This window comes from Eulemur rufifrons, chromosome 19 (assembly GCF_041146395.1).
Source record: "Eulemur rufifrons isolate Redbay chromosome 19, OSU_ERuf_1, whole genome shotgun sequence".
Classification (NCBI taxonomy): Eukaryota; Metazoa; Chordata; class Mammalia; order Primates; family Lemuridae; genus Eulemur; species Eulemur rufifrons.
The window spans coordinates 109,497,917-109,514,022 of record NC_091001.1 but is presented as its reverse complement, the minus strand read 5'-3'; the positions used below and the strand labels follow the sequence as shown (position 1 = coordinate 109,514,022).

Here is a 16,106-nt window from a genome sequence, read left to right as displayed (position 1 = left end):
CCGTAACCTGGCCTGTTGGGGCAGCGGCCACGCTAGTGCATTCTTACCGGGACGGCATGGCTTTGATGTGCTGTGTTGAGACCACCTTTCTGCAGAACAGTGGTGACCTCCGGCCTTTCTGGCCGTCCTGTTGGCACGACAGACTCCATGAGGGGAGGAGAGTGGGAAGGGAGAGAAACCGCTATGTTGGAAACCGTAATCAGTTTTGGTCTCTCTCAGTTGAGCAGGGAAACCTCCCAGAGAAATTCTGTTTTTCTAGTTGGTGTGCTGTTGATTTACCACCAGGAAGGGATCCTAGCAAGGATATAGTTTCCTGATGGGAAAAATCACATTCGTAAGGCGCAGGCCAACTTCATTTTTCTGTCCTCTAGAGAATGTTGGCTGTGTAGGATGTGCCTCGCCACTTATAAACAGCGAGGCTGTGAACTGTTTCAGGAGGATGCGAGTGAGTAGCAGTCAGGGCTGGAGGGTGTTTGAGTGCGAGATGCTTTGCTTTTGCACATCTTGGCCCTGACAGATGTGCGCTGTGAAAGGGAGATGATTGTGTCTGCGTTCTTGGGAGACTTGAGTTCTTTGATTAGATCGGCACATGATGCCTGGGTCACATCTGGCACCACTGGAAGCCCAGTCTGGCCTGTGTCGGGGGGACCTCTGCAGAGGCCTCTCAGAGGCCTTCACAGAGTGTGCCAAGAGAGAGCCATTAGGATACTGAGGGACATACACAACTGTCCCTTTGGGGGCTCAGAGAACAGGCAGCTGAGTTACCCCAAGAAATGGGAGGCAGGGGCATCCTAGGCAGAGAACAGACACAGGCACGTACATGGAAGTAGGAATCCACAAGGCACGTCAGGGGCCCGTTCACGGAGGACCTTGTATGCCAGGCTGTGGCCCTCAGGCCTTACCGTAAGGCCACTGAAGAGCCAAGAAATAACAAGGAAATAAAACAAAAGAAGAGGTTTCTCTTCTTCCAAAAGAACCCTGTTGAAGGGAGCATACATAGGGGGAACCCATCTGAGGGAATTTCTAGTGGCTCAGTAATTTTTTGAGCCAGGCTTTATCAGAGAGTATGAAGTCCTGAGTTCCAGATCTCTCTGAGTGCTAGTTGGCCATCCCAGAAGAATGTGGGTGACCTTTATGTTCTTATTATTGGGCTCAAAGCATATGTTGAGATTCACATATTAATAAAAGAGTCCCTTTCTTTTAGAGAGATATATTGAAATAATTGCAGATTAAATGTTGTCTTTTAGGATTTAATTTCAGAATGAACCTAGGGCAGAGAGTAAGGTACGGGTGACACAGAGTGGGCCAGGAGTGTTGTAAATGGGCAATGGCACATTGCATGAGTTTCTGTGCTTTTGTGAGCATTTGGTATATTCTAAATAAGTATTTTAAAAAGAAAGGGGAAAAAAAAGGAATTCCCCCACCAGTCTACTTAAAAGTGTGTACTCTAGGTTCTTTATTTTTCATGGGCTTACACACATCATTTATTGCAGAAATTTATGCTCCTTTCAGGACTAGTCTAGGGATAAGTTTATCTTGCACAGAAGTTAATAATTAGTGCTGCTTAATTTATTGCTCTTTTTACAGGATCTGAAAAAGCCTTTTGATAAAGCTTGGAAGGACTATGAAACAAAAATGTGAGTGTTCTCATTTTTAAAAATATGCATAGGTAACTTGAGATTTCAATTTTAAATCAAGTTTTTATTGCTTAAAGGGATTGTCTAAATAAACTTTAATCCAGGAAAGAATTTACCTAAATCCATGTTGCTGTGGTTTGTTATAACAGGTGCTTCTATACTTGGTGTCTACATTCAGTGATCGTTGCTTCTTTGAACAAGTTTTCCCTTGTCCCTTTTTCTATAATGTCATTAGGGTTATAGAATGTTATTTTCAGGAAAGTTCATTGAGGAAAGTTAAGGCCTATTTCTCTCAGGAAGTGTTTCTTTCCTTTTTTTTTCCTTAATAATTTTTTTGATTTATTTTTTGAGACAGGGTCTCACTCTGTTGCCCAGGCAGGGATGCAGTGGCACAATCATAGCTCACTACAGCCTGGAACTCTTGGGCTCAAGCAATCCTCCTACCTTAGCTGGGACTATAGGTTCACACTACCAGGCCTGGCTAATTTTTTTATTTTTTGTAGAGATGGGGTCTTGCTATGTTGCCCAGGCTAGTGTTGAACTGCTGGCCTCAAGCAATCCTCCCACCTGGGCCTCCCAAAGTGCTGGAATTATAGCCGTGAGCCACCACGCCCAGCTCATTTTTGTTTTTAAACACTTTCTCCATCGTATTACCGTTTATGACAGTGATGCAGTTTTCAGACTTCATCTTCCTGGTGTTTTGTGAAAACTGTATGCTGTTAGCTTTGTGTCTGTGTTTCTCTGAGACACTGGTCCCCCTCGGTTTTATGGGAAGAGAAGTTGTTCAGCAGCCATCTCCTTCAGCTTTATTTGCTTGTTTCATCCACCAATAAAGAATCTGAGGAACGGACTAATTGATACTTAGATGTGTACCCCAATTTCTACTAAAGACAGGACTGCCAATGATTGACTTCAGGCAGTTGTTGTAACATTTCCAATCAGTTTCTCATTCCTAGAGTGGAAAGAGTCAAGCTGGACAGAACTGAGCTAGCAACTGTAGGGAGTAATGGTTTCAATTATTTTAAATACTGGAGAAATAGAAAAAAAATTTTAGTGCCTTGTATTTACCTTATAATTGCTGTGCCTTAAGCAATATGGAGTTTTCTGAGTGGAAACAGAAACTTTCACATGAAGCTATCTGGTAAAGTGAAAGGTTAAGAAGAAAGTCATTTCAGTTATAACTACCAGTATTTAAGTAGTTTCTTGTTTGATTTTTAAACCAGCCTTGGGTATCTTTTCAGTGGTGAAGGTTCACAAAGCTCAAACCAATGAGCACTAAACCTTTGATACTTAACTCAATCCTCGGAAATCTTAAATTTTGTACCTGAAGTTGCCTGGACCCCAAGTTCTGGAATTTCAGGGGGAAGCACAGGTGGCGTGTCAGGCTCGAGTGCCTTGGAGATCTGTGCAGCCCGGAGAGGCTCCAGCGTCCTGTCCCTGGCCCACTGGCATCTGTGTACCAGTTGCCAGTTCAGTGAAATAAATGGGAAGGATCAGCATATTCCTTCTTTACAGACAGGAAGCCAAGAATCAGTGGTTTGCTGCTGGTCAAACAGTATGAGAGTGATTGAGCCAGGCCAGGAAACGGGTTTCCTGATGTTCATTCATCTGCGGTCTCTGCCTGCTCTGGGCCACAGAGGAAGTGCTTCTGTGCATGACTGGGCCAAGGGCAGAAAGGGGTTTCTGAAGAAGATTGCCTGAGAGCCCTCTGGTTCTGAAAGGAAAGGGTTTGAAAGAAGGAGAACATCAAATTCTGTAACATCAAGACACACACAGATAGGTTGGGGACAGAATTACTCATGAAATCCCAGAGTTTAGGAGGAGGGAGCAGCACCTTTAAAACTCGAAATAATTCTAGGGTAAATAAGGAAAGTAATTCTTTACCTGTTAGTGTGGGAGATTCATTTGTCCCGAGAGGCTTTGTGATAAGTGACAACTAGGCTGAGAGGTCTTTAAAATTTCTCGGCAGTAGTCCCATACCTGATCATTAAGAGAAGTGACCAACTTCTGCACTGTGTCCTGCTGCCTTTGTGGTAATGCTGGGGAGCCTTGGAGCTGTGTAATTCTAGCTCCGGGGACCTCATGGGCCCTCAAGTCACACACCTTCCTGGATGCATGAACACGTTCAACAACATCCCTTCTAAGTGGTCTTCTGTTTGCATTCTTACCCTTGCAGATTGTTAGGCAGCTACTGTGTGCTCCAGGCTAAAGAAACAGAGAAATTATACTTCTTGCCTCTTGTTAGACACTCCAGCCCCCTGCCCCCAGTGACAGGGAACTCTGTGGAACCCATGTCATCGTTGTAGCCCATGTCATTGTTGAACAAGTCTTAAAGAACATGCTGTGTCTTTTAGTGCCTACCTTGAGGCCTTACAGAAAGTGCCTCTTGTCTTCATAGCAGCCCTTTGTATTTTTTTTTTTTTTGAGTGCTTTCTGTCCATTTTGTTAGTCTCCTTTTCTCCAGAATAAAAATTCACATTATTTCAAGCCCCTCTTAGCGCATGTAATTTTGTGGCTCCTTTTTACCCTGGTTGCTCCGCTCTGGCTGTGCTTCAGCAGGTTAGTTTATACTCTGAACTGCACACGTCACGTGTGGGTAATATCGCTCAGACATTAGATAAACGTGGGAAGGGGAATGAAGCTGACAACATGAAAAGGTGGCTTGTTTTCTTCTCCAGTTATGAGACTGTCATAAGTCAGGGAAGGAGAACAGGCGTGGCTTCACTACGTGAGGAGAGGGAGGAGGTGAAGACAGACAGGGAGAAAGTGTGGGGAGAGGAACGGGCGGTAGGGAAGTTCCCGTGGGGCCTCTCGGAGGACAGGCAAGCTCCCAGTGCTGTTGCTGAAGGAAACCTCCGAGGCGTGTGCAGACTTTCCACCCGCTCTGACCCAGAGCTGGCTCAAAATAGGTGCTTAGGACGTATTTGTTGAATAAGTAGAGGGAAGGCCAAGTTTGACGTTTTGGGGACAACACTCATTTCCCTCTCGTTCTGAGATGTGTGCTGAGCGTTGGTCTCAGCAGGCTGGGTATGGGGTGGCCTCGGCTGTCCACTTCGGAGTGCCATGCCGAGAGGCATCTTGACGTATCCTTTCTTCTTTCACACGTAGAACAAAAATAGAAAAGGAGAAAAAGGAACATGCCAAGCTCCATGGGATGATTCGTACCGAAATAAGTGGGGCTGAAATTGCCGAAGAGATGGAAAAGGAGAGGCGGTTCTTCCAGCTGCAGATGTGCGAGGTAAGACGCTGGGAAGCAGTAGGCCTCGAGAGCTGAGGCTGGCGAGGTCCACCCCCACCCACATGGGGACTTGCCCCAGGAGCGAGCCACTGCTCGGAGACCATCTGTCTCTGACATGTATCAGTGGATTCAGAGAAAACACCAAATGTATTATCGGACTCCATTTGTCCCTGCGCTGACATTTTATTTACTAGGGGAATCTTAGTCTCCTACAGGGTGGAATTAGGTTACTCTAACACCAACCTTTTATTAAAAGTAGAGAACAATTTAAAGAATGTTCTTTCTGTCCTCACACATACAGTCTCTCAAACTCACTTCCCCTCCCTGAAACTTGGCTAACATACTTACTGCTTGCTGTTTTTTAAATGAGGTGTCTGGGTTCCGCTTGTACCAATGGAGTCAGTGACCAGCTTAAGGTTGGGGGTGAGAATTCAGCTGGAAAATAATCCAGCTTGAGAGGTGACAGTCCACATCGTCCTCTGTGTCAATGTGTGATGAGTTCTGGGAAGCCACATCACCTGTCTGGAGCACTTCCTCCCAGACTGTTCCTGCTGAGTGTGGGGTGCTCCACCAGCCCAGAGGCCCAGGTGCTCTAGGGAGCTCCTCTCTGCTCCGCCCCATCCTGCAGCCTCAGCCCTGGCCTTGGGCGGGGGTGGGGGGGGTGGTAGACAGCAGCACAGGTGCTCTCAGAGTATTCGTTGAGATCAGACACCATCTGTGGCGAAGGCCTTTGCTCGCAGCCTTTCTGATTTCTATGTCTTGCTTGTAGGTGAGTGTTTACAAGTGGTGTGTAGACAGCTCCCACCTCTGCCTGAGTGTTTGCTGCTCCTGGCGGTGCCAGTGAAGCCCCTCATACCAGATGGCATTTGTTTCTCTCTCAAGGCAGTACCAGCTTAGGTTTTAAATGTACCAAGTGCACTGGTGGTATTTGTGACAGGCATTGAAACTGGTTTCAGTAGCTCTTGATTCCCTGTAAGCAATCAACAACAAAGCTAATCCAAAGTTTGTAAATTACAGCAGGAGCTGAGCCTTTATAAGTATATATCTTAGAAATATATTTAAATGAGTTTTTATTTCCAGAGCAAACTCTTAAGTTATCAGCAGAGGAGAATCAGTCCCAGGAACCATGGGTGGCAATTGAAAGCTTTAAGGCTTGTTTTGCCTGATGTTAATATAGCCACTTGTCTTAGTCTGTTTTCTGTTGCTATAGTTGAATACCTGAGACTGAGTAATTTATAAAGGAAAGAAATTTATTTCTTATAGTTCTGGAGGCTGGGAAGTCCAAGGTTGAGGGGCTACGTCTGGTGAGGTCCTTCTTGCTGGTGGGGACTCTGCAGAGTCCCAAGGCAGTGCCAGGCATCAGAGGGTGAGGGGCACATGAGAGATGGGCACACTGGCTGTTATAACAGACCCACCCTGTGATAACTGACCCACCCTCTCACTCCATAATCCATTAATCCATTAATGTATTAATCTATCCTCATGACCCCATCACTTCCCAGAGGTCCTGCCTCTCAACGCCGCCGCATTGGAGACCAAATTTCCAACACATGAATCATACCAAACCATACCACCACACCAGCTTTCTTTTCGTTACTATTTGCCAGGAATATCTTTTCCACCTTTTCAATCTATGTCTATCTTTGAATCTACAGTACGTCTTTTGTAGATAATGTAGTTGGATAATGTAGATAGTTGGATCATGTTTATCTAATGTAGTTGGATAATCTCTGCCTCAGGATGGGGTTGTTTAATCCATTCACATTTAATGTTACTGTTGATCTGGTTGGATTTACTTCTCCTGTTTTACTTTTTGTGTCTTACGTCTTTTTTTCTTCCTCCTTTACTGCTTTGTTTTTTGTTAGGTAAATATTTAGAAAGTTAACTAAACTCAAAGTGTTATCGTAGATAGGAGAATGGATTTTTATGCACATTTTTAAAATGAACACATCACATATAATAGTACCTTCCTCACCTACTTCATATAGTGATGGAGAAATCAGTGAGACAGTATAAGGCAGGGAATTAGAAAACTGCTGCGTGTTATACAAACTCAAGGTATTGTTTCATTTATTTAAGTGCTGTAACAAAGTTTTACAAAGAATCGGGCGAAATCAAGTAGTATTGTTTTACAAAGAGTGAATTTGGAAAGGGTGTGTGTATGTGTTCAGGTTCTGCCCTTTTTGTCTAGTAAGGTTGAAATCTACTTACCTAAACTCTGCAAGACTGCTTACAGTGTTTACTGAATTTTGAAATTGAAGCAGCATGTTGGGAGCATAGCCTTGACGTGATGGGGGACTGGTTGCCCGCTTGGCTCTGTCGTTGCTTTCTCGATGTGCGCTGTGCACTGATCACTTCTCCCCTGTGTCTAGGTGAGCGGAGCATGCGGACTGGCTAAATCGTTTATTTTGTTGGAAATCCACTGTGTACTTGATGCCTGTGAGTCACAGACTGCGCCAGTCCTCAGGTGTGGGGCCCAGTCTGTACCAAGCAGGCACCAACGTGAGGCAGGCACTGATGTTTTGCAGTTTGACAAGAGCCGTCCTATATGGACATGTAAAAGCAGAGGTGGGCTTGCCTAACGGTGAACTTGGAGTTTACAGAGAAGACATCTGATGAAGTTGGCCAAATAGTCATGTGTTATAGAAGAGCTTTCTGTGAGAAAGAACATTTGAAAAACAGTTACTTGAGAACCTAGCTCTGAAGTCAATTAGCTCGTCTCTGTTAAAATCATTTTTAAATTGTTTGTTTCTTCAAACTGAAGTTCTCAAGCTTTAAGTGGTTGATGTTATTCAGGTGTTTAAATTTTTAGTTGCCCAGGATCTAATCTAGAAGAGTGGCTTTCCAACTTCTGTTTTAAAGCTGTGGAACCTTTTCTTCTAAATGAATTTTATAGAGAAATTCAGTATGTCAAATAGGTGATACAGACCTTCTGTGAATGGAGAAGGTGTGAAAGATTTTCTCTTGCTATTTTATAATTATTAAAATTGTATACACTTTTTTTTTTTTTTTTTGAGACACAGTCTCACTTTGTTGCCCGGGCTAGAGTGAGTGCCATGGCGTCTTCCTAGCTCACAGCAACCTCAAACTCCTGGGCTCAAGCGATCCTACTGCCTCAGCCTCCTGAGTAGCTGGGACTACAGGCACGCGCCACCATGCCCGGCTAATTTTTTCTATATATATTTTAGTTGTCCATATAATTTCTTTCTATTTTTAGTAGAGACGGGGTCTCACTCTTGCTCAGGCTGGTCTCGAACTCCTGACCTTGAGCGATCCACCCGCCTCAGCCTCCCAGAGTGCTAGGATTACAGGTGTGAGCCACCGCGCCCGGCCAAAATTGTATACACTTTTTAAGAAAATTAGTCAATGTAAGAAAATATATATATAAAAAGAGTTAAAAATTGCCCCAAATTTTACTTACCAAAAAGATAACCACTTTGACATTTAAATATCCTTCATATATCCCTATGTATGCACTTACAAAAATAAAACAGATTGTTCTCTGCTGACGCTTTATGTATTATTTTCCCTCTCTAGCATGTCATAGACATCTCTCCATGTCAGAAATTCTGTTTTATTGGCTTACTGGCTGCACAGTATTTTTGGATGGATGCATCATAGTTGATGAATGAATTTCCCATTCATTATGTTTGGAATGTTGCTATTTTTCACTTTTACAAACGAGGCTGCAATGAATCTTTTCTATTCATCTTTGTAAACTTTTATGATTATCTTCTTAGAGTAAGTTCCTGTGAGTAGAATTTCTAGGTCAAGAGGCACACACATTTTAAATTTTGACACATTGCCAAACATTTTATTCAATTAACAACAAATAAATACCAAAAAGAAGGATGGAGAGAAAGATCTATAGACAGTTATTAAAAGCAAAAGGAAATTTCATAACTTATAGTTTCAGAGCAGCTTCCTACCTCCTTACTGGACTGCAGACAGATGTGAGAGGGCACCTGAACTTGCCCCCCCACCCCCCACCCCCCGCCCGAGCTTGTGCATGGGTGAGCAGCTTTTTCAGGGACATTTCATCTCAGAGATGAGATGTTCTCAGGGTCCTTTACACCGTCTCCTGACAGTGGAGGGGACAGGGAATTGCAGAGTCCTTGTTCTATAAACCTATAGGAAAGCACAAATGTATTTCCTGATACTGGTTCTGTAGCTCCCTGGGGCCCCCTGATGTCTTAGTGGTCATTAATGAACTCTCCAAGTTAAAAATGGCTTTAATTCATTTCAGTTTACAGTCACTTTTTTTTTTTTTTTTTGCGTGTAGGGGAAGTGTCTCAGGATTAAAGACATGGGTGACAAGGGTCTCAGCTGCAAAAGATTAGTAGTTAATATTCTAGACCTTGCTAAGGAAAGGGACCTGGGGTAGACGTGTGTAGACGGGAAGGTTCAAGATGATTAGAAGTCCCATTCATTCTCACCATTCTCCTTCTTCCTGCTACTACAGTGAAAATTTCTCCTAGCAGGTTAAGATAGAGTGTCTTATTACTAGGAGTTCTTGGCACTTACACATGTAATTAATTACCTGACCATCAGATAATTCATATAGCTCCAAACTATTAATGAAAGAAACATTTAGGTATGGCATCCAGAATATATTGTCAGCCATGAGCTCTACCTATTGTAAAAGACGTCAAAGAAGTAGAATACACTATCTCATTCCTCAGAAACTTCTATTAAGCTCATATTCTACTTATTTCTGTGACATTTCCTTTTTTTGTTTTTTAACAGTATCTGCTGAAGGTCAATGAAATCAAGATTAAAAAGGGGGTGGATTTGCTTCAAAATCTGATCAAATATTTTCATGCCCAATGCAAGTAAGTTCTTTTTCTTTGTTATGGATGATATTTTACATGTTTCTCTGTGTATGGCCACTTCTGGTAGATCTATAGTATGGAGAAAAGTAAACACTCATTTAAAAATCTATAGTAAAAGGAATGAAGTGCTGATGATGCCGCAACATGGGTGGACCTTGAAAAGATGTTTCTCGAAGGAAGCCAGACACAAGAGGCCACCCATTGTGCGATTCCACTGAAGGTCAGGAACAGGCAAGTCCATAGAGACAGAAAGCAGATTAGGGGTTGCCACAGCTTGGGGGAAGGAAGAAATGGGAAATGACTGCTGATGGTCTAGGGTTTCTTTTTGGGGTAACGAAAATGTTCTGGAATTAGTGCTGATGATTACATGACTTTGTGAATATGCTAAAAACTACTGAACTGTACAATTTAAAAGGCTGAATATTATGGTTTTAGAAGATTAAAAATTAACAGTATGTATACAATATAAAATTTTAAACTCTACAGCAATTGTCACATATATTTATTTTTGCTCTTTTTCTAGAGGGGAAAACTAGTTGATCTGTCCCGTGATTTTCAGATGTTTTTTGTTTGTTAAAAGGGAAATGATATATGTTAATGTGTGTTAAATTAAGAAAATGCTTTCATATATTACTTATCCTATGGGGCCCATGTCTGTGAAGAACAACGGAAGGTGTTAGTAGAAGAGAAACCTCCATGCTCAGGGACTGCCTCGGGTACTCACTCAGCTTTGCCGTAAGCGTCAGCCCTTCCCAGCCTGGCCCTCATCTGCTGTCCTGCTTCTGTTCCCCAGCCTCTGTCACTGATAGAAAAGGGCCCCTGGCTCCTCCAGTCACTCGTCAACAGACTTGTACTGAGCACGTGCTGTTTGTCAGGCCCTGTCCTCGGTGCTGGAGATAGAGTGATGTGCCATGGAGGCATAGTTCCTGCTCCAAGAATTGAGAGTTGAGCTTCAGCAAACACATTTATAATTGGGCATTTACTAAAGTGGTGTAAAGTGTAGGAATCTAAGAAAGAATATAATAGAAGGGAAATGAGGGAAAGATTTAGTGTTGGGATTTTTTTTCTGTTTTGTTCCCTGTTTTCTCTAACAGCCAGAACACATGGCCAAGCCGGGGCCCACAGTAGGTACTGAGGTGCTACATGAGCTGCAGGCCTCGTCGAGGAGGCAGTGTTCTGAAATCTAAAGGCTGAGGAAGAACTGGCAGTTAACATTCTGGGGGAAGTGGGGAAAGAACAGTCCAGGCAAAGAGTCAAAGTCTTAAAGCAGGAAAGATGCCAGGGTGGCGTAAGCGTAGTGAGTGAAGGGAGAGTAGCATGAAATGAAACCGGATAGAAAAGAGATAGGGATGGCCTTAGATGTCTTGTTAAAGGTTTTAGATTTCATCCCAAATGTCGTGGGAAGCTCTTAAACAGGCTTAAGCAGAGGACTCATTTGTTTAGAGCTCCTACCATGTGCCAGACACCTTAAGGTTCTGGTAATCCAAGAAAGAGGAAAACAAAGTTCTTACCCTCATGGACTTTAGTTTCTAATGCGGGAGACAAGTAGGAAACACATGACCAAATATTTAACTCAGATTTTAAAAAGGCGCAAAGCAGTGTGGTGAGAGAGAGAGTGGTGGTGTTTGGAAGCAGCTTCTGGAAGGCTTCTCTGCTATAACAAGGTTACTCTGCATGTTGTGGAGAAGGAACCATCTGGGACAAGAGTGGATGTGGGCAGCTGGGTGTGGTGGCGCCCGCCTATAGTCCCAACTACTGGGGAGGCTGAGGTGGGAGGATCGCTTGAGCCCAGGAGTTCAAGGCTGCGGTGAGCTATGATCACCCCACTGCACTCCAGCCTGGGCCACAGAATGAGACCGTGTCTCTTTAGAAAAGAGGATGTGAACAGTCACTTAGGTACCGAGCACCTGTCCCAGTGCAGTGCAGAGATGACGATGGCTTGGCTGGGCTGGTAACAGTGGGAGTGAAAGGTGTGGACTGATTTAAAAAATCTTTTGGACATCGAATTGACACATCTGTCTACCTGTTTACCTTTCCCCGAGCAGGCCATGCCCCAGGCCAATGTACCTTGTACACATTGTTCCTTTTCTTAGAATGTCATCCTGTTTCCTCTGTGCTCTCTCCTCTTCTGCTCTTCCTAGCACCTAGCTCATATATCGTTTCTACTTCACAGTCATTCTCATCTTCCCCAAATGGAATTACTTCTCTGCCTCCTGTGTTGCCACCACACTCTCTTCATGTCTCCACGGTGGCATCTTCCATGTCGTGTCTCTGTCTCCCACTGAACTACTTCTCAAGAAAGGCACCATGTCGTGTATTTATTTTTTTCTGTCTACAATGCATGGCGTGTTTACCTGGGACATATTTACAGCAGTGAATTGCACTGTTGAGTTGAACCGAGCTCTGCTTTGGAATTCTTAGCACAGCTTCAATGACATTGCATGAGCAGTTGAGGTCAAACTGCAGAGGAAGATATGCTGAGTGGTTCATCCTAGAGCTCCAAGCTTGGAGAAACAGTCTCAGAGGGTGGAAAAGACCTTGAATTTGTAGAATTGTCAAGATGAATTCTTTTACAAAGACTCAAAATTCTAACTTTGTGATTAACATGCAAATTACTTCTTCAGTTCTTATCCATATGTGAGGCAATTTAGGAAGTGGGTTGCTTCCTTGCTGATATTTTATTTTTAAGGAGAAGCTATTCTGGGATTTCCTTTTTTTTTTTTCCTTTATTTTGCCCAAACTGATCAGTTGGGTAGCAACAGACCACTTGTGGAAAAGTGAACTACTTGGCCTTTTATGGACATGAGCTGGGTAACCTTTAAAAATATGAATCTTCCATTACTTCCTTTTTGGATGAGAGTTTGTGTGTGTGTGTGTGTGTGTGTGTGTGTGTACACTGCGTGCTCTTCAAATCAGTTGAGCAGCTTTGACTTTTTTAATTCATATTTTGGGGATAAAACATGGCTTCTGAGTGACTCAGCTCCTGGACAAGAGGAGCTGGCAGCTGTGTGTGCATTTTTACACATGGGAGTGCTTCGTGTTCCCTCATCGAACACACCCAGTCTCCACTTCCCACCCCAAAGCACAGTGTCACCCGAGGGGTGCAGTGCCCTGGTGGGCAGAGGCTGCCTGCTCGGCCAGCGCTGCTTCTGCACACTGCTGTCCTCCGCAGGGTGGAGGCACGGCATGCAAGCCAGATCCTAGGAGCCGTGTTTGCGTGCTCATCCTTAGAACTACATAGATATGCATTATTTGGCTTTTGATTCATTTTTGCTTTTTACTTTAAGCGTTCTTGAAGAATACTTTATGTTCTTTGTCTTATTATTTCATTTAAGGAAAGAATGGACATCTCTTCCTCATTCCTGGAACATTCCAAAAATTTGTCTTACCAACCTTTGTTGTTGAAGGTTGAGGGTCCTATTCTCTAGTGGAATCTAGAAATAGGGCAATCCTTAAAACAGTAATAATAACACAAAGATGGCCATGTTCTAAAAGGTGGTAATGAGTGTTGAGCTGACGAGTTCTCAAATACCTGCTGAGAACCACTGTGACCAGCTGTTGCTCAGTGAGCTGGGGGTACAGAGTTGATGAGTCTGGGCCCTGGGGCCCTGGAGAAGTTTGCTCTCAGGACAGGAAAGGGCAGACCGGTCAGCAGACACCAGGAGAGGATTCAGCATGGTTCGGTGGGGCCCAGGGCTGGGAGAGGCCACCCTGCATGGTGGGACCTTGAAAAGTACATCTAAGTGGGCAAATTTTAAAGGTTTGAGAATTTGGTGAGGCAGGCTAGAAAATGTTTAATAGAAAACAAAATTTGATTTGATAATGTTGATGGTAAGATTCTTTGACTGAAGCTTGGAAAAGTGTTAATGGGCTCAACTTAAGAAAATTTGCCAGGGACTCATACTGAAGAGTGTCTTGGTGACTGCAGTCAGCAAAGCAGTGGCACAGCTCCTTAACACCCGCCCCCCCCCCCCCCCACCAGGGCTTACTGCGTTTTGAAGCTATGCCTGGGTGCCCGGACACACCTAAACAAGGAGGGTACAGAAAGATAGGGGATTTGAAAATCAGAGGGAGAAAGTTTTTCAGGTGGATAGATGATTAAGATAAGCGAGGCTATTGCAAAGGTGAAATCTAAATCTAAATTCATATTGTTACTCTAAGTGCACCACCCAGTGTCTTGCCGGAAACTATGTGACAAGAAGCATGTCCCTGAGCACTTGACTCCACTACAAGGTGCTCTCACCATAGGGAGAGTTGCCAGGTTGCAAAGGTTCTTGGAGCTGAACACCTGTTCCCTCTCCCCAGGAGTATTTTTGTGTTTATCTCCTGTAATATTTTTTCTACTCTTTATCTTAGTACTATCTTTCTCATGTTCTCTCTCTCTCTCTCTCTCTTCCTACCTATTTCACAAGAATTTGAACTTACTAAGGAAATAGTTAAATAAAGAAAAAAATGGAAATAAAATATAAGAACCAGATGAGTTCATGACAAAAGGGAGAAGCTCAGTTTCTCATTCCTGCACTCTGCAATTGTTGGCACAAATTGCCTTTTCAGTTGAAAAGAAGCATCTGGTACACGCTGGCCACTGTGCTGGGAGTGGACGGCACAGAGATGCGTAAGTCCTGGTGTTTCTGCCCTAACCGTGGCAGTAGACTGTGGCTAAGCATGATAACACTCTGATTCAATTGCTGTGCCAGCTACATATCTACAGGGTGTCACAAAAGCCACCATACATAGGGAAAATGGGAAATTGTAGCTAACTGTACCTTATTTATAAAATATTCATTACAAAATCTTTCCTTTGTATGGAGACTTTTGGGGTACGCTCTATATTCAGGGGGAAAAAAAACAGGTAAAATACAGGAACGAGAATATAAAATAATTATGTCTATGTCTGAAGATTAAGTAAGAACATTCTAACAGCCCAGGCTCTGTGCACATAATAACTAGCTGGTAATGGCACGTAACCCACATCCTGCGTGTGAGTTTTCCCTTTCCTTCCTCCTCGGAATTGCTGTATTCCGTTCCCTGCTTCGCTGTTTGCACAGCCTTTTCGCTCTGTGACACACTTGGTATGGGGAAGTCCCACAGGGCCATTGCTGGGTTTAAAAGAAGTGAACATCACCTCACATGGCAGGTGTGAAACCCAGGTCACTTTTTAAAGATAGTCTCCTTGGTATCTAGTAGATTGGGGGACGTTGACAACTCTCTTTCCTTCATTAGTTTATTTCTTCACTCAGCAAATACTGTGTGTTTGAAATGTGCCAGACTTTGTGGGTACTGTCCCTTCCCTCATAGAACTTCAGATCTAATGGAAGAATTATATTTTAAATAACCACACTCATGAATACATAGTGCAGTTTTGGTAAGTGTTTTGAAGGAAAATGCAAAATGCTTTGAGACAATATAACCAGACCTCTTTTAAAGTAGGGGATTGTGGAAGGCCTCACTAACAAAGCTCTATTTAGTGTAAAACTGGAAGAATGAGTGGGAATCAGCCAGGTGACACAGATACACTGCAGGGAGAAGCTTGCAGAGAGCAGAAACAGCCTGTGCAAAAGGCCTGAGGCAGGGAGAATTTGGTGGCCATGGATGAATAGAGAGAAAGCCGGTGTGTCTGGAACCAAGTGAATGAAGGGATGAAATGGCGTGGATTGGGGCTGGAGCCACAGACAGAGGCCAGATCACGGGCACTGTCGACCTTGTCAGGTTGTGAACTTTCTCCTGAGATCATTGAGATGCCTTTTCTTGATTCCTCTCAAAAGTGTGAAGCACAGCACACTTCAGAGACAGTGCTGAGCACCAGCCGACTGTCGCTGTGGAGAGACCTGTCTAGCTTCTGTTGTATTTCCTGAATCACTTGTTATAAATGACCTTACAGCATTGAGTTCTCAGCTTAAAAAAAAAAAGATTCCTTTGGATATTTGATCTCAAGTTCTCCATCCATGGTTTTTCCTACTCTGCCCACAAGGATCACAGCCGTTCTTGTGCATCAGAGTTGCTCGTTCTTCTCTGCCTTCCTTCTCTTTTCCACTCAGCTGTCGCCTGTTGAGGACAGTCCTTTAGTGCCTTACTCGTGTTCCTTCCATCTGGGTGCTCAGAGACTCCTGAATCCAAGCCCTTGCTGCCTTTTGTCAGTAGAATCCTCTTTCCTGTTATAGATCTCAAATACTTAGCCTTATTGCAGTTCCTTTTCTAGTCACTTCTAATTTTGAGTGTCATTTTATTCTTGGTTTGCCTGATATTTTTAAAGTTCTATTCATGCAGTGTTTTCCCCGAGGAATTACATGACTCTAGTCACTTTCTTTTAAAGAAGTTTTTTCTCCATCTAACAAAATAGTTTTCTCTTTCATGAATTGCAATCTCTGGTTTTCCTCCCCCCCGCCCCCCGCCCCCCGC

The 16,106-nt window shown here is 43.6% G+C and overlaps 1 protein-coding gene across 2 annotated transcripts in view; it reads left to right on the top strand.

Moving 5' to 3' along the window:
• Positions 1-16,106, top strand: part of ASAP2 (ArfGAP with SH3 domain, ankyrin repeat and PH domain 2) — a 172,066-nt gene that overhangs the window by 95,268 nt on the left and 60,692 nt on the right. For both annotated transcript variants that reach the window (XM_069495255.1, XM_069495254.1), the window contains exons 5-7: positions 1,588-1,637; positions 4,746-4,875; positions 9,622-9,707. In XM_069495255.1, the coding sequence (XP_069351356.1) occupies positions 1,588-1,637; positions 4,746-4,875; positions 9,622-9,707 (266 nt within the window). The remainder of the gene's footprint in view (positions 1-1,587; positions 1,638-4,745; positions 4,876-9,621; positions 9,708-16,106) is intronic.